Raw genomic sequence first — 23,861 nt, forward strand, 5'->3', positions numbered from 1 at the left:
TTCGTGTGGGTTTCCTCCAGGTGCTCCAGTTTCCCACACAGTCCAGAGACATGCAGTACAGGTGACTAAACTGGCCGTAGTGTATGAGTGTGTGTGCGAATGAGAGAGTGTATGGGTAAAACATATGCCAGAGAAGTTGGTGGTTAATTCCATTGTGGTGACCCCTGATAAATAAAGGACTAAACTGAAGGAAAATTAGATTAGATTATATTAAATTCAACTTTATTGTCATTTCACATGTACAAGTACAAGGTAACGAAATGCAGTTTAAGTCTAACCAGGAGTGCAAAAGCAGCAAGTGCAGGATACAGGTATAAGTTATAAAGTGCAGTTGTCTCCTGCACTTGCTGCTATTGCACTCCTGGTTAGACTTAAACTGCATTTCATTGCCTTGTACTTGTACATGTGAAATGACAATAAAGTTGAATCTAACCTAATCTAATCTAATTTTCCGTAAGCTTAATGAATGAAATGAATGTATCCAAATGAATGAATGTATCCAATTGGCCCTATAGACTTAAATGGTGTGCTATTTGAGGGGGCAACCATTTGTAGTTAACATTCTGGTGTGCACTCAATCTATCCCACAGTGCACCACAAAACGAGTGAATAACCAATGTATAGTACACTCACATCTAGATAATACCCAAAATACATTGTGAAAGCTTGCACGCCAAATCAATTTCCTTGCCTGACCAGAAGATGGCATCTACAGCACAATCTTGACAGTGTAAGATTCCAATAAATTATATTTTATTATTGTTAATTCCTTCCCCAGCCTTGTGCCTCAAGACAACTCCTGTCTCGGAGGTCTACAGACAATTCCTTTGTCTTTATGCTTGGTTTGCCAACAGGTGAACTCCAATAAGGTTGCTGAACGTCTCAAGAATGATCAGTGGAAACAGAATGCACCTGAGCTCAATTTAGAGCTTCATGGCAAACACTGTGAATACTTATGTACATGTGATTTTTCAGGTTTTTTATTTGTAATGAATTTGCACCAATTTAAAAAAATCTTTTTTTTCACATTGTCATTATGGGGTATTGTGTGTAGAATCTTGTGGAAATAAATGAATTTAATCCATTTTGGAATAGGCTGTAACATAAAAAATGTGAAAAAGTGAATACTTTCTAGATGCACTGTAGTGTGTTATATATATATATATATATATATATAGTATATATATATATATATATATATATATATACTATAATATATATATATATATATATATATACAGTGCATCTGGAAAGTACTCATAGCACTTCACTTTTTCCCACATTTTTTTTAATATATTATGAACCATGATGTATGTGTATGTTTTCCAAATGTTCAGAAAATTAAAGATGTTAATGTACAATAATTAACCTTTCTTCACGAGCCATCTGTGTTCAGAATGGTCTAAATGTTCTCTGAGTGCACTAAGAAGGGACCGCAATTTCAGCCAAAAGATTGTTAACTAAACTCTAATAAAATTAGTTTGAGAGCAAATTAATCAAATGTGAGCAAGACAATTTTAATCTTTTAAATTTAAGTGGATAGTGAAGTGTTTGAAAGATATGGCATTATACAGGTCTAATCAATATAAGTTTCACTTTACGGCATATACTCTTAGTGAATTTCAGATGCTGAAAAAAGTAAACAGAACAAAACCAACTGTCAATAAAGAAAGCATTTGATCATGGTGATGTTGCATGAGCTCTGAATATCCAAACTCTAGCCCAGGGGTGTCCAACTTGGTCCTGAAGGGCCAGTGTCCTGGAGAGTTTACTGTAGCTCAAACCCTAATCAAGCACACCTGAACCAGCTAATCAATCTTATACTAGATTGTACTAGAACTTCTTGGGATTTGTGTTTGAAGCAAGTGTAAATAAACTCTCCAGGACAATGGTCCTCCAGGACAGAGTTTGGATACCCCTGCAGTCTAGCCAATTCACATCACATTTATTTATAGGCTAACAATTTTTGCTATTTTAATTTTATTGCAATTGACTTTCTGAACATTTATTCAAAAAATTTCATTACAAAAGGATAGACAAAACAAAGAGCAGGTTGCATTTTATGAATCACCAAGTAACTGTGTCAGTTGGAGAAAAGAAAAAATTGGATTTACTAAAAATAAATTTAAGGCAAGTCATTGCAAACAATTTAAACAGGCTGACTAAACAAACAAATTAAATTTAGTAATGTTCTTAATGTTTTTCTTAGTTTGTTTAAACTCAGCCCATATAAATTGTTTGCAATTATTTAACTTCGAGAATGGCCCGAGGGTGATTAAAGAAAACTACTTTTCATTTCTAGGTGAATTATCCCTTTACAACCATGCAGTGAAGTAAAAAATATTTCTGGTGCAAATCAGTATTTTCTCAACACTGTAGATTTTGAACATGGAGCATGGACACTTTTTAATATGGAGCTGATATTGATCATAATTGTTAACACTGAAATATGAAAATTAAATATTAGTTTACAGTAAATGAAAAGAACAAGTCAACCGCATTTAAACTGTTAATAAACTTCCATGATTAAAAGCAAGGAAAACATAAACCCTTGATTCAAAGTCAGTTTCAATAGTAAACTCTGCAAATGGCACATGCTGCAGGCATTTCATTCCTGAAATCGCTGAGGCAGAATCCTTGACTTCATTACAAACAAAATCCTATTACTTCTGCGCTTAGAGTTGAGTAATGTTTTTTTTTTTTTCTCAGGCCTGAGACAGAATCCTGTCTGCTTCAGAACAGCTCAATAAGAGATTTAATAAAGGGTGTAAATGAATTGTGTGTCAGCTTCAATCATTTTTTTCAGCATGCTGAAATTAGCTCACCTGAGACGCTCAAACTCCACGTCGTCCACCAGGAAATCTCTGGCCTCCACTAATTTATGAATCTGTTTTAGAAGTTCTTCCTCCTTCTGTTTGTCTTCATTGGATTTGTCATTATCTGAAAATGCATTTTCATTTTTTTACAGCTTTCATTTTATTTGCCAATACCAGGCCACTTCTTACTCTAAAAGAAAGCTTAAATAATGTATGCAAAATAAAGTTGGCCCTTAAATGAGTGGCTCAATTAGCAGTGCATCTCTTGTTATGCTCCTTCTTGCAATTGAAATAATCAACTGAATAATAAACGAGCTCTTTAATATTTATACTGCTAACTTCAATAGAAAAACAACAACTATAGCTTAAAAAAGTATTTCTTAATTTTGTATGTAATACAAGAAGGGTTTTCACACCTCACCTGGGATAGACAGAAGCTTCTGAAGCTCTTTCTTCAGTCTTGTAATTTCTTTACATAACTGGATATCATCCATCCTGTGTAAACAAAAGGATATGTTAGTATAATAAACTTTGCAATAATTAAATCGTTTTTTATTGCTACTTTTACTGGTATTGATACATATTGCTGTAGATATTTTACATCAAAAATTGTATCAACAATAAAAATAGCAATAATTCACAAGGTTTAAAATAATTTTTAGATATTTTCCGAATGAGTTAAATACAATCAACTCATAATCTTATCATCTTAATAATTAGTCACCTTTGAAGTATAAGGTTCTATCTGCGCTCTAAATGATTTTGAGATATTGAGCTTCAAAGATTTTGCGTTCCATATAGCCAGGGATGGGCAAAAATGAATTGAAATGTATTTTAAAATAAAATACCAAATACCTTAACTTTACATGTATCAAAATAAACTACAAAATACTCTATTTTGAAAATGCTACAAGATACCTTTTCAAAGGAGCATGGCATTTTTTGGCAAACCTCATATTAATGTTCATATTGGATCAATCCCTTTACCATAAACTGACTTAGTGAAGTAAACAATGTTTGACATCAACAACATTTCTCTGAGCAAGTTTAAGTCAGCTTCTCTGCCAACTCATTCACCTCTACTCCTGCACATGAGGAGGTAGTCATATATCTTTGATTTCAGTATAAATTTTGTACAGATTTCATACAGAAAGTCCTATCTTGAAGATGATCTCTTTATTCACTCTTTAATCACACTAAAAACCATCTAATGCAGCTAAAGAACTGAAATATAGTACTATATCTCTTTATTGTGTTTCCATCCATTGCATAGCTAGTAAAATTAACACCATCTCTTAACAGTCTTATATTTTAAACGGGTGATCTATAAAGAGGTTATTTAAAATGTTTTTGCTCATATATTTTATAAAAATACATTTAGATTGTTTTTGCAATTGAAATCTTCAATACTTAATGTAAAAAAACATGATTTCTGAAAACTACTAAAATCAGTTTTAGTCATTTCTATAATTCACATCATAAAACATGATATCTCTAAAAATGGAGCTATCAGTTTTTGCAGTTTTAAACTCTTCATATACAGATGCTGGTCATATAATTAGAATACCTTATTCTAATATAATATAGATAATATAACAATAAGAACTAGACTGAGAAACCATTTAAGGCTAGGTGTTCTGAGTTAGAGTGTGGCACCGGGTGTCTTCAATACTGACCCTTTTCACAATATTCTAGTTTTCTAAGCAAATGAATTTAGGGTTTTCAATAGTTGTCATCAAAATCATAAAAATTAAAAGAAATAAACACTTGAAATATATCAGCCTGTGTGGAATGAATGTGTACATTATACAAGTTTCATTTCTTAAATGGAATTAGTGAAATAAATCATTTCAAATATTCTAATTATTTGACCAGCACCTGTACATCCTGCTGCTGCCGTAACGGGATTCTGGAGTTTTTGACCAGTCTGTATATACTGGAGTATTATTTATATTGTGTCTAATATACTGTATTGTGCCACTCTGACATCTTTAGACAGACATATTCCTCTTTAATAACTATAAAGTGCACCTGCAGATCAACTATTGGCATTTGAAACAGTATTGTAGATATCGCCAATGTAGGACTTATTGTGCATTGTGCAGTGTACTATTTTCAATGATTGTGGACTTGTTCCCAAATATACCCCTGCCATTTGTCTGTTATTTTCTTTATGTGTGTATTTCCATCCATACTCCATGCATTGACCACCTTCTTAATCAGTTTTCTGTTCTGATCTCAAGTTTAGGCAAATAACTGAGAAAGCACCAATCAGAGGCCACATTTTTATGATTTTTATGATGTAGACTTCTTGCAAAATATTTTACACTATTTTAAAAATGCAAAAATACAAGACACTAAAGTATTTTGATGAAAAATATTAACCCATGTTCAAAAACCTCCTAAAATACAAATTACAAAATATTATTTTGTATTTGAAATACGTATTTTAAATACTTGTATCATAAATACTGCCCATCCCTGCATATAGCAAACAATATGTGTGTAACAGGTTCTCTTCATGTTAACATGAAAGAGACTCTCTAAATGTAAATTATCAAACTTTTCTTACGAAAAAAAAAAAAAAACAGGGCAAATACAGATAGAACCCTCTAATTCTAAAAAGTAATTTTCCTTCTAGAATTATAAGGTTCTGTTTGACAGATCATTAATTGAAACATTACTTTTCAAGAAATACAATCAGACTAATTATTAAAAATACAATTAAAACTGCTTGTAACAGTATGTTGACGTTTTGAGAAAGTTACATTTTTGCTTTCGTAACATTTATTTAATGTTTTAGCTTGAATATTTTTTCTTGTTCAAGTTAAGCATACAAGACTAATGCTAACTATTTTGTCCAGTGCAGATGTTAATTTTTATGTAATAATATGGTAATCTTTAGTGTATATATGCTTCATATGATTTATTGAATTATATTTGTAGAATTGTATGCCCATGAAATAAATGAAGTATTTGCCCTTCAAGGCTTAATATTAAATTAAAGATATTAAATGGGGCGGCACGATGGCGCAGTGGTTAGCACTGTTGCCATACAGGGAGAAGGTCGCTGCTTCGAGCCTCAGCTGGGTCTGTTGAGATTTCCGTGTGGAGTTTGCATGTTCTCCCATGTTCAAGTGGATTTCCTTCGGGTGCTCTGGTTTTCCCCCACAGTCCAAAGACATGCGCTATAGGTGAATTGGGTAGGCTAAATTGTCCATAGTTTATGGCTGCGTCCGAAACCGCATACTTCCATACTATACAGTACACTAAAATCAGTATGCGAGCCAAGCAGTATGTCCGAATTCATAAAATTCGAAAATCAGTATGCGAAAAGTACCGGGTGACTTACTACTTCCGGCAAGATTCTGAAGTGGCGCATCCCCTGAATGCTATGCTAATCCCATGATGCCCCGCGAGCGAATTCAAGAATGGGAGGTAAAGCTTTCAATCCCTAAACCTTTTTGCTCATGTCAACAGTCTTGTCATTATCATGTAATTTAGCTATAAATAAACATTTAAATCCCATTTTTAAACAAACTAAGGTGAGCGTGTGGCAAAGCTAGAGTAGAATCCCTCTGTATCTTTCTGGTTCAGTTGAGACAGGCAGTGGAGGCTGAGCACTAATCAGACACCTTTGGGAAGAAATGTACCACTGATTTGTAATAGGCAAAGCTCTTCCCCCAAATAACTGTGAGAGGAAACCGATATCCATGCATTACACACTCTGGCAGCATCAAAAGCATGCATTACATTTTAATGAGGGGCAGCTGGCTGATTGTAGCTCTTGGTAATGGAAACAGGAAGGACGGATGACTGCAGATGTGATGGTGATAAAGATCTCAGATCAACTTTACTCAACTGCACAAAGCTTGTGGGTTGACTGTTGAACACCATTTGTAATTACCAAAATTGATTATTGCATTCATGTAGTCAATGCATGAGTGTAAAATGTGAACTAATAAAAGAAGACCATAAGAAACAGTAATAATGTTTGGTAGACTTTGAACGCACAAGTGTCTGACATACAAAAACCTACCTAAATATTATTAAAATATCCAAAAATGTATTCACAGCACTACACTTTTTTGTTGCTAAAGGTACAGCCTTATTCAAAACTGAATTATTATCATTATGGCATTAAATTCATTCATTTTAGATTAGGTTTAGGTTAGGCACAGTACAGAGACAGCCCTGCCATAAGGAGCTGACTCTAGTGCCTTTACAATCTTGGCTTGTTATACCTGAGTGCAGAATTTGGCCAGTATGTCATTCTATTTCACTTCATAGACTTAAGACCTGATCAGTTTGAGTTTGGTTCAGGTCCTACCTTATATAAAAAGATGTTGTGGTAAACAACACATATGGGTCATCATAACTGACCAAACGTCATGCCTTTCCCAAATCAGATATTTACCAAGGTCAGTATGGTGTATCTGTTTTGGGGCCCCTACTATTTAGTATCTATATGCTTGCCTCTGGGCAGATTATAGAAAACTTGGTCTAGGGTATTATTTTTATGAACTCACAGTCTTCTTTTCACGCTAGCTTACGTTTCCATCTACTCATTTTCAATATGCGCTTAAAAAAACGGTTGATGGAAATGCCATCAATTGGAACGGTTGATGGCAACGTGCATACATTTGAATATAGTTGGATAAACTTTTTATTAGATCTTTGATGAACTTTGATGGAAACATTTTTTACCGAACAAATTCATTCTGCGCATAAAAAAGAGATCATGTGATCATGAAATATGTGCGTGAATGGACAAACCAGCAGGCAGAGCACGCTGTAAACATCTGAAATGTTTGTTTTGGTCATTCTAAAACATCAGTATTAGTGTTATTATATTATTAATTACCTCCAGAATTGCCAAGAGTGTCTGTGCTCCATGTCTGAAGCCTTCAAACACCACCACGCATTCATTGCATGTCGGCATTGTCTTCTGAGGTGCCAGTCATTTCTTAAATGAAGAAAGATTGACGCAGCTTCTCCTACTACAGCAAATTCTGTTTTTAGTTTTTTTATTTGCCGCCAGTTTTGTCAGGAAGTGATAATTTTGTTCTCTTTGACTCGTTGCATAGAGACGCTGCTTTACTCACACATCTTTTCATTGCGATATTCCAGTTATGCGCATGAAATTTAATTGCATCTTTGGATGGAAACATAGCTAATGTCTACAAAACATAAAAGAATAGATGCATTGAAACTTAATAGTACCAATGCAGAGTTCACACTGCACCGATTTAGCCTTGATTTTCACTTGCCGACAGGTTTTGTGAAATCGCCAGCAACTGCCCAAAATCAAAAGCAAATTGGTGCTTGACAATGGTGACAGTCATGCAATGTGAATTATCAAGGATGAGATCTATGAGATCACAGACGCCTTTGAAATATTTGGCATTCAAAATATTTTGACCTGTCATGATTCAAAATCCTGCTTTGTGAAAAGAGTTCTGACTGAAAAAAAGACCTTGTTGATGGCCTACAGCCACTGAAAGCAAGATTTAGGGCAGCACATAGTTTGGGGAGGAGTTATAGATAACAATCTCACTGTGTGTTCACACCGAAAGCGGGTAAGAGCGCTAAAGTAGCCGGAAGTCCTTCATTTTCAATGGGAGCCAGCGGCGATAAGCAGACGAGAAGTGGTGCTGCATCTTCGCTGGTGTGGGCGTCAAGGAGAGTTGAAATCAAGTCAACTGTATGGTAATGGTCTATGATACGGTTCGGCAGCAAGCAATTGGAATGTTGAAGTCCACCGCTTGAGAGGAGTCCAGAGCACACAGCCCTGTGAGCTTTGGTTCCCCTTCGAATGGGGAACGCCAATGCTATGTGGAAACTTCTACTATGGGATTTCGTCAGAAACCAATCACCTGAAAGAGTATAAAAACGGGCCATGAAATGCCAATGAGTTGGCAGCGTCAGCGTGCACAGCTGGCGTCAATAACAATTAGTCATGCTATAAAGACACAGCTAGTGCAATGCTCGACATCCTTTTCGCTTTCAGAGCCTTTCACGAAGCTTCTGAAAGAGTCTTTGAGGTATCTCTAACCTGTGTCTACTGCGGTTGGCACTCGGGCAGATCTCAAGGGTTACAGTGGGAGTAAATCCGCCGCCTTTGGGCTGCAGACCTCTTGCTCCTCTACGCACTCCATCTAAGCTTCAGTTGAAGAAAAGCGCTCCATCCTTGGATGGTTGCTCTCTCACTTGATGACACCGAGGATCAAATGTCCATCGCTGCATCGGAGGATGGGCTGTCATTGTCTGATGAGGATGCGAACCCGTGGGCCTAGTAATAGTTTTTTCCCAGCCCCGCGGCTGGACCGACTAGATGGGGTTATGTGGAGGATATAAGGAGGCAAGACCTTCAAAGCCTTCCGTCCCCTTCTCCCCGGAAGTGCGCAGTAAGTTACACGCAGCCTTCAGGGCACTTTTTTTCTGCCCGATCTGCAATGCGCTTCCATCCTCACCATCCTTGGAGGATGGGCTTGTCAATGTCTGATGAGGATCAGAACCCGCTCCCTCTTTCCGGCATGATGAGCGCGGCGTCGAATCTAGAAGCAGACTTTGTGGCCGTGCTTCCCCAGGCTGCTTCGGCCGTGGCTCTGGAGATGGTTTATCCCCCTGCCCCGCGGCCGGACCGACTAGAGGGGTGTGATGTGGAGGATGAAGGCAAGGACCTTCTAAGCCCCCCGTCCCCTTCTTCCTGGATGCAGACAATAGGCTCACGCAGTGTGCTGCGTGCACCTCCGCCCTCCAATGCATGCTATGGCCACCTACCTCCCCTTCTCTGGGCTAGTCCACAAGTGTCACCAGGTCTCCCCTTTTTTTTTGGGTAGCAGGTGACCTCCGCAGCATCCTCCCTATCGGGACTGAGCGCTTTCCCAACGTACTGTCGTATTTAAAACCTTATTTTACTGCGACTCCCCGAAAAATATAGCTAACCTGAACAGGTAAGTAAGGGCCAGGGGACACGTTGGAAGGCTGCGTCTCGGGGCGATGCAGGTGTGCTCACTCTACTGCGTGGCACACCCTTCGCCAGGGACGTGGTAAGGTTCTTTCATTGTGGCGTTTTCCATAGATTTCCCCATAGTGGAAGTTTCCACATAGCATGGAGTTCCCCATCCGAAGGGGAACGCTACGGTTACTAAAGTAACCCTTCGTTCCCCGAGGGGGGGAACAGAAATGCTATTTTCCTTCGCCACAACGATTGTCCCTTAGCTGTTGAGCGTGAAAGTCTCTTCAGCTAGAAAAGGATGTCGAGCATTTGCACTAGCCGTGTCTTTATAGCATGACTAATTGTCATTGACGCCAGCTGTGCACACTGATGCCACCAACTCATTGGCATTTCATTGGCCGTTTTTATACTCTTGAAATTTGACATTTTCACACTGAAAAGTATGTTTTTATGCGTGAATGTAACTGATTTGCTTATATGCTGCAACGGCTCATTTAAATACAGCAGCACATTACTTAATTTTTTAATGACCTCCAACACTTTATTTCTCTCTTTGCAGAATGCTTAATTCTTTTTCCTAATTCTGTTGTCTTGCAAGTCCGCTCTTCAGGTGTGATATTTAATGGTCAATCGACATTTGTGGCACACATTAGAATGATTACTAAAGCAGCCTTTTATCATCGAAATATTGCTAGGATTAGGTCTTTCCTTTCCACCCCTGCTACTAGAAGGCCCATCTATGTGTTATTACCTTGAGAGTTGATTACTGCAATTCTCTCTTTCAAGGTTTGAGAGCAAAATCTAGACTACAATATATTCAGAACTCAGGCCCCATTTACACCAATACATTTTAGTTTTAAAACAGAGTTTTTAGAACGAAAACAATCCCGTCCACACTGGCGTTTTCACCTAGCATTTCTGAAATGATCTGTCTACACTACCCCGCTGAAAACGCACATCACGTGACCACACACACTCTGTCATGCATTACAGCGTATAAGGATGTCTGAGCCTCAGGCAGTCAGCAGGTGCTTTGAGCACACCTCCTCAGGTGAGAGCAGCGTACGTCAGACATTTCATCTAGGATCTAGCACTGGATCTCATCGATTGCTTGCCTTTATTTCCTATATTGTATAAACTTATTGTACTATCATAGCCATTAATGATTATTAATTTATTATTTTGCTATAAATATGCATACAGAGAAGATGACGGCCATACAAATATGTAGTTACACGGTGCCTTGACATTTTTGGTGTTAATCTGAAAATGAAATAGGCAGTTCCTTATATCATGTTTTCATTTTATTGTTAAGATAGTGATACAACGTAGCCAGGGTGATGTGAATGACGTTAAAAAGTACACTGTTCGCTTTAAAGACTTACCCGACGTGTTCTCGGGAGTTTGTTTTCCATATCAAACTTGAGAAGTTTTGAACTTAAGGAAAGGGTGCAAGATGGACCTTTGTGCACTTGATATTGAGAAAAAGCCCCAATTTTCATAATTTCCACACTTGCACAGAGCAGCAGGAGTTTAAAAACAAAATGGCCTCTTCAGCATTTCCAAAATGCTCCTTTTTCGGGGTCCTAAAACTCTGGGGTAGTGTAGATGAAAGGCATAACCATAACAAAAAATATGCATTTTAAAACTAAAAAGTATTAGTGTAAACGGGGCCTCAGCAGCTCATATGGCATGCTCTGTAATTTACACAGGGTTCCAGTTCAAATGCACCTTGCATTTAAACATGTTCTAACCTATACAGTTGTGCATGATTTGTTCCTTCTTATGTTTTGCTTATTCTTTGCTGATTCATTTCTCCTTTACCAGCCTCAATCCAAACATCATGGAACAGAGAGTTTTCTCTTGTGCTGCTTCGTTTAATATTCAAAATGCTCCCAAACTAATAACTTGAAAACAATTCTTTTAACATTCTCTAAACAATCTTTCTTATTTATAGTTTGTTTTATTTTAAATGCAAAGGTAAAGGTAGAAGAACACCAGAAACTAACTTTTAACATTAAGTTAATCACCTGTAACATCATTTGTAACAACAATGAAATATTTTCTTTTTCCTTCTTTTTTTTTTTACGGTGCACAGTATACATATATTCACAGTTTACTCACATGTATCTGAGTTCGGATTCCCTCCTAATTAAAATGTCTCTTATCCGTTCAATCTTACACAGTTCACCCTCAATGTCGCCAACTGTGATAGTAGAGTCCGCCATTGATACCACATCAGCATCTGAAAACAGAAAAACGAGAGGATCTGGACTGAAACCACACTGATCATGACCAGGAGGAGATGAATGAAGATTATATTGCATTATAAAAATATTTTATTTTGTGCAACATACTTTCTCTTAAGACCAGCAGTGCTTGTGAAGACTTTCTGAATATTCATTCATTCATTCATTCATTCATTCACTCATTTTCCTTCATGTTAGTCTCTTTAAGAGTCTAAATTATTATATGCATTTATTTATTATTTTTACCAAAAAAAGTCCAAACTGACTCCAAAGGCAGATGCTGATAAGATCAGGGCCTGGTATGTGGAATTTGGGGGTTATACGATGTGGTCACATGTTGATTGGTCAGTTTGAATGTCTCAGTATTTGGGCTTTGGTCACATGGTCAAGAAAGATACAAAATAGATGTTAAACTTTGCTCTAGCTCCTTACGTGTAGTTACATTTTTTGAGAGTTGCACGTCAGCGACGCCGACGGCTACAGAGAGGGCTATGCGACCACGCATAGGCTGCGCCGTAGCATACGCGTGCGCTTGACGCAGGAGTATAAATCAGCCTTTACTCTCTTTGTCTCTCCCTCCCCCTGTCTCTCCTTCTACCTTTGGTAACTTTATTTTACATTTAAGCTGGGTACAATTATTATCATATGTTTTTATCATTTCAGGTTTTATCATTTTATACAGTTATTTGTAATTAATTCAGTTGTAACCATAGAGAATTATTGTCATTAAATCATTTCATTTTCAAGTATTTGTGAATTACTTTTGATTTAACATCAACACTTAATTGCTCTATATTGTAATACAATACAATCATATAATAACAATGCTCTCCCACATTTTTAGCTATTAATACTGCCCTTATTTCCGTTTTTGGTATAAGATTGCAGAAGGTCGGTTTGACTATAAATGTAGCTTTTTTATCATCATACTGGTAACTTTTTAGTCGCTCCGCTGAAGTACAGTTCGAAACGCTGTGGTTAAAACCCACTCTTACATCTCTATTTCAGAGGTCGCCACAGCGGAAAGAACCACCAACTATTCTGGCATATGTTTTATGCAGCGGATGCCCTTTCAGTCGCAACCCAGTACTGGTAAACTCACATTCACACTCATTTACACACACCCGTACACTAAGGCCAATTTAGTTTGTTAAATTTACCTATAGACCATTTCAATGTGGTCACGTCACTGGCCCATGAACATTTCTTGTTGTCAAACTATTCTAACAACTGTAACAAGAGGCAATTCAATCATATCTCAATGTTAAAACACTGGCATAATGTTGTTTATCAATATGTATATTTTTGAAAGCAATGGAAATTAAAAATGTAAAACAGGAAATACATTAGGACTATTGTTTAAATCCCTCAAAATGGTCTATACCGCATGTCTTTGGACTGTGGGGGAAACCCACACGAACACAAAGACAACATGCAAACTCCACACAGAAATGACAACTGGCGACCTTCTTGTTATGAGGCGACAGTGCTAACCATTGAGCTAACGTGCCGCCCAATTTCTGAAAAATTATCTGTTAAGATCAACTGAACCATCATTACACCTATTTCAAGTTCAAGTATATATAATCAACAAAACATAGAAAGCCGGTCAGTCATCTGGTGTGACCAATTGCTTGTGTAAAGCTGCTGGATATTGGTACTGTAACATGCTGTCATACACATCGATCATACACTGTCATACACAGAGAGCAATCTTCCACTAATAAAAAATGAGAGCAAAAATAAAGTGTTGTTTATATTTTTGCTGTGTGTATAACAGCCACTAAGCCTTTTTTCGATATCACATTTAATGGACATTTTTAGTTTACAACTTTTACAATTTTTTTACTTCTATACTAACTTCTTCCTTTTATTTAAGAGGTTCTTGAAACCTCTTTATAGCGACTTCCTCCGTATTCCTCCTGCACCAATAAATCAAAGCTTTAGCTGCAGCAGAAAATTGCAGCATGTCCAGGTTACCCGCCTCGGCTGTCAGACAACAAATTATTACTTGCAAGGGTTTAGGAGGCCTAGCATAACTCTTCCCCTGATCCTGCAATTGGTTATGTCAGTGCTGATGTGATGTCTCCTGTGGCATTGTACACTGTCTCTTTCTCTTGAGTGGCATGGAAACCGTTATGCTAGGCTGATGTTAATACGTTCTGTCAGTTTTATTCGGCTGAGTGGCCACTCAGTGCGTGAGATGAGGAAGTATGACAATATTCAGGAAATAGTAATTTCATTTTTATTAAAGAGTTGTTGTGCTGTTGTTGGTGTTGTTGTTTTTTTTGTTTTTTCAAACCAAAGTGACTTAATATTTTTTCTAGTCACTGTATCTGCCTGCACATATCCAGTTAAAGTCAGAATTATTAGCCCCTCTGTATATTTTTTCGCCAATTTCTATTTAACAGAGATTTTTTTCAACACATTTCTAAATATAATAGTTTTAATAACTCATTTCTAATAATTGATTTCTGTTATCTTTGCCATGATGACAGTACATCATATTTTACTAGACGTTTTTCAAGATACTTGTATTCAGCTTGAAGTGTAATTTAAATTCTTAACTTGGTTAATTAGGCAGGGTAGGGTAATTAGTCAAGTCATTGTATAACAATGGTTTGTTCAGTAGACAAACACAAAAAAATATTGCTTTAGGGGGCTAATTATGTTAACCTTAAATTATTTTGAAAAAAAAAAAATTAAAAATGCTTTTATTCTAGACAAAATAAAACAAATAAGACTTTCTCCAGAAGAAAAAAATATTACAAGAAATACTCTGAGAAATTTTAACAGGAAAAAAATTCACAGGAGGGCTAATAATTTTGACTGTATGATGTAAATAAGCTTTTTATAAAAATATTGCACATGTTCATGCTGCAATATGCATACTGCAACGTTTTGCAAAACTGTTGTGAATATACAGTTCATCCGGAAGGTATTCATAGTGCTTCACTTTTTTATGTTACAGCCTTATTCCATAATGGATTAAATTCATTTATTTTCTCAACAATGTACACACAATACCCTATAATGACAATGTGAAAAAAGATTTTTTTGAAATTTCTGCAAATTTATTAAAAATAAAAAACTGAAAAATCACATGTACATAAGTATTTACAGCCTTGGCCGTGAAGCTCTAAATTGAGGTCAGGTACATTCTGTTTCCACTGATCATTCTTGAGAAGTTTCAGCATCTTAATTGGAGTTCACCTGTGGTAAATTCAGTTGATTGGACATGATTTGAAATGACATACACCTGTCTATATAAGGTCCCAGGGCTGACAGAGTGTCAAAGCACAAACCAAGCATGAAGACAAAGGAATTGTCTGTAGACCTCCGAGACAGGATTGTCTTGAGGCACAAAGCGGGGGAAGGATATAGAAAAATTTCTGCTGCTCTGAAAGTTCCATTGCGCACAGTGGCCTCCATCATCCGTAAGTGGAAGATGTTTGGAACCACCAGAACTCTTCTGTGGAGAGAGGAGAACCTTACAGAAGGACAACCATCTGTGCAGCAATCCACCAATCAGGCCTGTCTGGTAGAGTGGTCAGACGGAAGCCACTCTTTAGCATTGGAATTTGCCAAAAGGCATCTGAAGGACTCTCAGACTATAAGAAAGAGGGAAAGATGAATGCAGTAATGTACAGAGACATCCTGAATAAAACCTGCTTCAGAGTGCTCTTGACCTCAGACTGGGGCGACGGTTCATCTTCCAGCAGGACAATGATGCAAAGCACACCTCCAAAATATCAATGGAGTGGCTTCACAACAACTCGGTGAATGTCCTTGAGTGGCTCGGCTAGAGCCTAGACCTAAATCCTATTGAACATCTCTGGAGAAAATGGCTGTACACCGTCGTTTCCCATCCTGACAGAGCTTGAGAGGTACTGCAAAGAGGAAAGGGCAAACATTCCCAAAGACAGGTGTGCCAAGCTTGTGGCATCATATTAAAAAAGACTTGAGGCTGTAACTACTGCCAAGGTGCATCAACAAAGAATTGAGCAAAGGCTGTGAATACTTTTCAGCTTTAATATTTTTATAAATTTGCTACAATTTCAAAAAAAAATTTTTTACATTGTCATTATGGGGTATTGTGTGTAGAATTGTGAGGAAATAAATGAATGTAATCCATTTTGAAATAAGGCTGTAACATAAAAAATGTGGAAAAAAGTGAAGCGCGATGAATACTTTCCGGATGCACTATAAAACAAAATTACCTTTGTTTGCCTGCAATGAGAACACGTCTGGAAGTCTTTTGACCACATCAGGCAGATAAGTGACGTTAACACCCATATCTGAAAGCAAGCACGATTTTGTGTCTAAATATCTGTAAGTATTCTAGTATGGATGCTGAAAAATGACTAAGCTAGCTAGCCACATTAGACCGCAAAAAAGTAACTGTATACTCTGTTTCAAGAGTTTTTGTTCTTCTGGTTGTTCGTGATGTTTTCAGGGTGATAAAACTATACCAGTGAATCAAAGCGATAGTAATATTCATTTTATTTATTTACATTGTTAAAATGTCAGTCTTTTTGCAACAGTGAAACATATAAAAAGGCCACAAACTCCTTTGAAATAATACGAAGCATATGTTGGCTATAACAATGACCAAAAAGTATACGTTTAAAATAAAATACCTTGAGTAGAGCAGTACTGCATGCATTGTTTCTCTGGAAAGTCTTTAGTTTTTTAAATACTTATAAGACAAAGATAGATTTGCTATTCTCTTTGGAAAAAGCCAAGTGCCTGGAGGCGTGCTGTGGGCAGATCTACTGAGTCAACAGTGCACAAGTGTGGTGCAGCTTCAGAGAAAGATGACCGCATTGCTTGTTAAAGTTATGTGATAAACCAGACACATCACCACGTAAATATATAAGCGATGTGTTGTAAATAATGGTTAAAAAAACTCACCAAGGCGGTCAGGTCACTATAGTTCTTCTATTTAAAAAAAAGAAAAAAAATATAAAAAAAGGTCTTTGGAGCAGGTCCTGTGCACTCTGTAGTGCTGCACTGGCTTCCTTATGCTGAGTGAAGTGTATTGATGTTGATATTGCGTGCCTTGCTCTCACCATTATGTGTACATGCTCACTCTACCATGGAGAAGAAAAAACTTTCAAAAAAAAAAAAAAAAACCTAAACAGAACCCTCAAATTCTAGATTTGTATGTCAAATATTGTCCTATCCTAACAAACAACACATTAATGGAAAACTTACTTATTCAGATTTGATAATGTGATGTAGAAATCTCAATTTCCAAAAAAAAAAAAAAAAATGCTTTCCATTCCTGTGTCATATATGAAATATAACGTTGTTTAGCATGCTATATAGCATTTTTCTTCAGTATCGCACATCTGGAGTAAAGATTGGAAATTTTTGATATGACTGATGCAATGATGTCATGTCATGTTCCAGAAACTGTGTCAGAATACTGTACACTCAAAAAATATATTTGCTGCTTGTTCAAACTACGTATTTGAAATGATCTGGATCAACACAATTCTTGAGATTTCTATGTTCAATTCACTTAAATTTGTAAAAACGATTAAGTTAACTTAATTTGTGTTGGGACAACATGGAGGTATTGTGTGGAAGCCATCATTTTACAGTGATATCTGTGTTTGTGGGTGCTCAGGGATTTATGTTGACATAAAAGCAATGCACAGTTGCTGCAAATAGTCTACACTGTTAAAAAAAAAATTTCCATTCAATTCATTCACGTTGTCCCAACACAAACTGACTGATTAAGTTAACTCAACAAATTTAAGTGGGTTGAACATAGAACAATTAAATTGTCCCCAAATAAGCTCAAGAATAGTGTTGTTTCAGCTCATTACAAATAAGTTTTTTTTGTGTACACTGTAAAAAATGCAGGGTTCCACACAATTCATTAATGTTGTCCCGACACAAATTGATTAAGTTAAGTTAATACTTTAACAAATGTATGTGGATTGAACATAAAAAAATTAAGTTGTCCCAATAAACGAGCAAAAAAAAAAAAAATACTTTCTTTTTTTTTTTTAAATACTTTTTTTTTGTGTATATTCTCCTCTTGCACCTAAAAGTGCTCTACTGGATTGAGATTTGTTGACCGTGGACAACATTTGAGAAGAAACCAGACTGAGATGATTTGGGCTTTGTGACAGCACATTATCCTGTGGGAAGCAGCCATTACAAGATGGGTGCAGTGTGGTCATAATGGGATGGACATGCTCAACAGCAATTCTCAGGTAGACTGTGGTGTTAAACAATGCTTAATTGGCTCTAAGGGGCCCAAAATGTCCCAAGAAAATATTCTTGACACCATTGCACTTCCATCACCAACCTGAACAGTACAATGCAGGTCGAATCCATGCCTTCAAGTTGTTTTTGTATGACCCTCAGAATATTTCTGCAGATACTAAGACTCACAATTGTAAAAAGGCTTTACTCTTGTGATAGTGTCTGCTTATATAAAATATTATAAAATAAAAAAAAAAATTGAATAAAAATCCAATATAAAATTTTATTAGCAAACAAGTATTTTTTTTCTCTAATATCCTAAACTTTGTCACTATTTATATTCATTTAGATTACATTTTGCACATTTGAAGAGCACTAGTAGCTTCTGTACTTTAACAAAATTAATCAGATTAGAAGCATTAGAAGCATATATTGCATTTGAAACAGAACCTTTACATTCAAACACAATAAACAGGTTAGTTAATAAATCAGACAATGATATTTCCACATGTAAAGAATTTTTAAATTAAAAAATCCAAAGTCTTCTTAATCTTGGGCTAAGAAATTTGGTTGAGACAAAGACAAGACAAACAACTTTAAAAAATGGTTTTCAGAAAAGTCTCAAGCAGTGGTGTAACTACTGTAAGTGAGTAGTTTTTCTCAGGAATTGTAATTTTCAAAAATGTGTACTTTTACTTTCCCTTGAGTACATTTTAATGCAGTATTGGTACTTTTACTCCACTACTTTCCTTCAACCTGCAGTCTCTACTTTATTTTTTCTTGTCTATGGGGAGTAGAAAAATCAGTCCTGTGATTCCTGTCCAATCAAATCGCACATAGAAGGTAAATTGCATCATACTGAACAACCGCACGACATGGGTGCTTTATAATTGCAGCAAACTGTTTGGAAGCATTAAAAGTGTTCAAGAAGATGTCCAAAATCTTTACACGCATTGACCCAGAGACTGTTTAGATGCATGTAACTTATGAGAAAATGACGGATGTTTACTGTATGATGACCGAAATGGCCGAAACACCCAGCAGGCACAAGACGTCAACATGACTTCAGATTGACATTGTACCCCAACGTCATGGGGACATTGCATTTTGTTTGGAAATAAAAACAGGGTTGACATCAGAACTCAACTTCAGGTCGACATCAATGTTCAACGTCCAACCTGAAATCAACCAAATATCAATGTCTAATGATGTTACAGCTTGACGTTGCATGGACGTTACCCCTATGACGTCTATTAGACGTTGGATTTTGGTTGCCATACAGTACCTGATGAATAAATGTCAGTATTTGATGTCGGTATGATGATGGTTTAAGATGTTGACAAGACGTTGAATTTTGGTCACTTTCTAACACAACCTAAAATCAATCAAATATCAAATGGAAGAGCATCTGCAGCGTAAAACATATGCTGGATAAGTTGGTGGTTCATTCCGCTGTGGGACCCCAGATTAATATAGGGACTATGACATGTAAATGCATCAGCTTTTTACAGCATAATACTCACTACTCACTACTCTTGAGTACTTTTGAAAAGGTCTACTTTTTACTCATACTTTATTATATATACTGTAATATATACAACAGATACTTTTACTCAAGTATGATTCTTCAGTATGGTTCTTCAGTACTCTTTCCACCACTGGTCTTAAGACAACAACATCTCCTTCAAGGTTTAGAGAGGCTCTCCTGCATAATTTGATTGGAGCATGTCATTGTTTGAGTAGTCTTTCATTCAGCTCGGGTCATTTTCCTCAGACCTCTAGCATCAGCAATGGATTTTTACTCACTGTATACAGAACTGCCACTCACTGGATATTTTCTCTCTCTCTATTTTTCTTTAAACCCCAGAGATGGTTGTGTGCAAAAAATGCCCACAGGTCAGCAGTTTCTCAAATAATCACATCAGCCCATCTGACATCAATAACCACGTCACATTCAATTAAATCACCTTTTTCCCTATTTGATTTTCCAGTGTGAACTTGACCACATCTACACGTGTTGAGTTGAGCCAAGTGCTCATGATTTATGTGAGATTCATATTCTAATTGCATCTATGAAATTGCTTGTGATCTTGTGTATCAAATCCATTAATACGTGTCCCCTGGAACTGATCAAAAATGAAAATGGAAATCTGAATCACAAATGCTTGCTAACAATGTTCAAAAAACATTGTCGTGAGGCAAATGGCTACATTATTGACAAATTACCAACAGAAACACTGACAATTTTTTGTGAATAGAAAAACCATTCAAATCTATGTACTGTACTGGCTGAGAAAGCTATAAGACTAATGTGGTTCAGAAGAATGTGGTTTGAATATTTTCCAATGCATGTTTTGTTTCTATAATTTGTGTTTGCTATTAAATATTTATCACATATCACACATAATTACACTATAAATAATTACACTTTAAATAGTGTATTTTATTACACTTTATTTTAGAACATTTACTCTAGTAAAATATATATTTACAATGTAATTATATGTGGTACTTCCAGAAATGCCCTTTAACTGTTTTTAACTACATAGTTTTTCAGAAAATAAATGAATAAAAAAATAAATAAAATAAATTAGGGTGTGAATGAATTAATAAATAAACAAACAAATACAACTAACTTGAGGACATTCGTACAGTAAAGAATTGCATTGTTAAAACATTCACAATTTTTTCACCACATATACAGCAAAGTACCTCATTCAATTCATCTTTTAGCTCCACTATTTTCAAAGAAAATTCCAAACATTTACAGTATGCATTTAATTTAAATTAAAAAACATGATCCTGGAATAATATCTCAATGTAAAGCATATACGTTTCTAATGGCTAAACTCCGAGACTCAGCTCTTGTCAGATCTCTGCAGGTTACAACCTCCTCATCTACCTGAACTCAATCTCCACAGGAGCAGAAGTTCCACCTGTGGCATTAAATCTGCACAAACCCTAAATGAAGAAGAGAACGCACGTGTGTTGTAGTGTACTATACCTTTCACCAATACGTTTTGACAGGTTTTGCTACAGTGACAGCCAGGTGTAGGGATACCTGTTTGGTCCACATCTGTTTTCCATTTCGTGCATTCCAGGGATCCGTACTGACAGGAGGCTCTGCGCTTTTCATCCATCACGCGCCACGGATGAATGAATAAATAAACCCGAATATATGCACAAATCCTGACTTAGCTGAGATATGCTTAGCAAGAGAGCAGGGTAAAATAATGAAGATGATCCAGCGGTTCTCGTTGCTGATGAAATAGCTACGGCAAAGGATATCTAGACATCATTGCGCGCCGGCAGAGGTTCAACTGCAGTTTCTGACTCATTGGCGACATCGTGCGGTCATTTGTAGAACAACAACAACACATTGTAGTTGATAATAATACAACGAATACATTTATTTAGCATAGATATTTACAAAATCAAATCACAATATTTACAAAACCAGTGGTCAAATTAACAACTGTGCAAAGTTTCGGCATGAATAATGGCATTAAAAATAACAATACAACTGAATAAGATTGGCTAGTTTTACAATATATGTAGCCACATCAATTTGTTCTTTAACAGAAGACTGGTTATTGGTGTGAGGTCAGAACTGAAAAGGGACCCATAAACCCAAAACTGTACAGATAATCATATGAGGAAGTTAGATTAAAATAGTGGCACCAATAATAACTGTTTCAAAGAAACATGACCAGCTTACTGCACAACACAGCCGTTCAAAGCTGTTAACCATTTGTGTAACATTAGTGATGTTCTACACATACAACAGTCACAAACAGTATGAAAAATATAATTTTTTTCATATGCGTTTCATTTTTTAAGGTATAAAAATATGTCATTTTCATTGAGCACTCCAAATATAAATGTAAACACACAAAACAAAGGTATTAAACAAAATATGTAACAAAGAAGTGCAAATCATTGGGGTCAGTTAATGGTAATGTCAGTTTCTCAATGGCATTATATAGTGTGCATATAACCATAGCACATTATTCCTTGATTATACTGTAATATACTTCATATCATACTGTAAATATAGCAATTATTGGTAGAAAAGCCTAAAAAAAGACTGTTAAGGAACAGGCTGATTGTTAAAACAGAGAACAAGGTAAAAACAAATTCAAGTAACTCTTAAAGGACACTCCACTTTTTTGCAAATAGGCTAATTTTACAAGTCACATAAAGTTTAACAGTTGAGTTTTAACTTGTGCTGTTAATTGTGATTAATCACATCTAAGATTTGTTTGTGTATATATATATATATATATATATATATATATATATATATATATATATATATTTATTAATGATATATACATGTGTACTATGCATAAATAGAGAAATTTCAGAACATACTTTACAAATATATACAAAAGAAACATATTTACATACATTGGATTATCTCTGGGAGTTGCAGGAGCACTTTTAGTTTAGCTTAGCATAAACACTTAAATCGGATTAGACCATTAGCATTTCGGAAAAAAAAATATAAGTTCTGATAATATTCCTATTTAAAGTAGAACTCTTCTGTAGATACGCCATACTAAAATTAAAAGCACAAACACAGTGCTGTTACCCGGTAACCTAGTTGTGGACAATTTTCATGTGCTGCATAATATTATTGTGCCTGCTGCAGCCATGGTTCATTGATTATTACAATGGAATGAGAGTACAATTCCTTGATATTGACAGAAAATATTTTAATAACTTTTTATTTTCTGAGTCTTAGTGCATGATGTAACTACAGAAGAGTAATGCTTTAAATTTTAAAATAACGCAAACTCGAAATGAGATGCTAATGATCTAATCCAATTCAATGATTCATGGTAACCTAAATGTGCCTGGGAATTTGGTCGAATAGGTTAAAAACAGGTAAAACTCAATTGTTTAACACCAGGTAACTTGTAAAATGAGCTTATTTCCCCTGAAATTGAGTGTTTCTTTAAGTCTATGAGAAACTTAATACCATGCCAGCATTAGTGTTAGTAAATTATCTGTGTTTAAGATTAAATACTTCCTGTATCAGTGATCAACTTGTGATTCACAAATGAAAAGTACATAATGCAGTAAAACCTGCTTGGTGAAGTGTCACACGGAGACACAACTGTACAGTGCACTGTTTAAAACACAATGCACAAAACAAACAGCAAGAACTGGCCTTTGCAGTCACCGCAAGCTCTTCATCCTCCATCTTTGTTCATTAATCGATTATTCCTGCAAATGTGTTTATGGGCAGAGTCAATCCTTTGCTCATGTATTTGCTCAGTCCAGCATCAGCGTCAGCGTCGTCTTCTGTCATGAACTTTGACTTTAAGGATTTTTGAACGTAATATCCAGGGTCCCGACATGTAGTGACCTCAATGCTGTGTTACAAAATGTAAAACAACACGAATCAAAGTCTGAATACAAAATAAATGAAAAGGGCAGTCTTCATAAAGAAAATATTTATTATTCTTTAAATCAAGTATAATTGAAATGGTTGTGTTTTTTTAAAGAAGAAACATTTAAGTTACTAACGTAACCCAAGTTCCCTGAAGAGGGAACGGAGACGTGTGTCTTCCAACACGAATGGGAGATTGCTAGACAACCAATCAC

General features: G+C 36.0%; 2 protein-coding genes across 3 annotated transcripts in view; both read right to left on the bottom strand.

The window, feature by feature from the left end:
- Positions 1 to 2,821: 2,821 nt before the first annotated feature.
- LOC130230091 (bMERB domain-containing protein 1-like) lies at positions 2,822 to 21,523 on the bottom strand. Of its 2 annotated transcripts, none has more exons than XM_056459042.1 (4): positions 21,310 to 21,523; positions 11,902 to 12,022; positions 3,238 to 3,311; positions 2,822 to 2,940 (listed from the first exon to the last, which is right to left on the bottom strand). In XM_056459042.1, exons 1-4 carry the CDS (start codon positions 21,386 to 21,388, stop codon positions 2,822 to 2,824), a joined length of 393 nt encoding a protein of 130 aa, XP_056315017.1. In that variant the 5' UTR covers positions 21,389 to 21,523. The 2 variants fall into 2 exon arrangements, with proteins under 2 accessions (XP_056315017.1, XP_056315016.1); XM_056459041.1 differs by having other exon boundaries at positions 21,253 to 21,523.
- Positions 21,524 to 22,588: 1,065 nt separating this feature from the next.
- LOC130230687 (phosphoinositide 3-kinase regulatory subunit 6-like) overlaps positions 22,589 to 23,861 on the bottom strand; it is a 29,488-nt gene continuing 28,215 nt past the window's right edge. The window contains exon 20 of the mRNA XM_056459827.1: positions 22,589 to 23,629. Within this exon, the coding sequence (XP_056315802.1) occupies positions 23,467 to 23,629 (163 nt within the window). The 3' untranslated portion in view covers positions 22,589 to 23,466. The remainder of the gene's footprint in view (positions 23,630 to 23,861) is intronic.

This window comes from Danio aesculapii, chromosome 6 (genome assembly GCF_903798145.1).
Source record: "Danio aesculapii chromosome 6, fDanAes4.1, whole genome shotgun sequence".
NCBI lineage: Eukaryota > Metazoa > Chordata > Actinopteri > Cypriniformes > Danionidae > Danio > Danio aesculapii.

Bases quoted from the DNA above. Each gene is read 5' to 3' on its own strand.
- LOC130230091 (XM_056459041.1), bottom strand. From the start codon at position 21,388: ATGGATGAAAAGCGCAGAGCCTCCTGTCAGTACGGATCCCTGGAATGC. The intron at 3,312-11,901 runs GTGAGTAAACTG...TTGTTTACACAG, and splicing joins GAATCCGAACTCAGATACAT to GATGGATGATATCCAGTTAT. The intron at 2,941-3,237 runs GTGAGGTGTGAA...ATGCATTTTCAG, and splicing joins GAAGCTTCTGTCTATCCCAG to ATAATGACAAATCCAATGAA.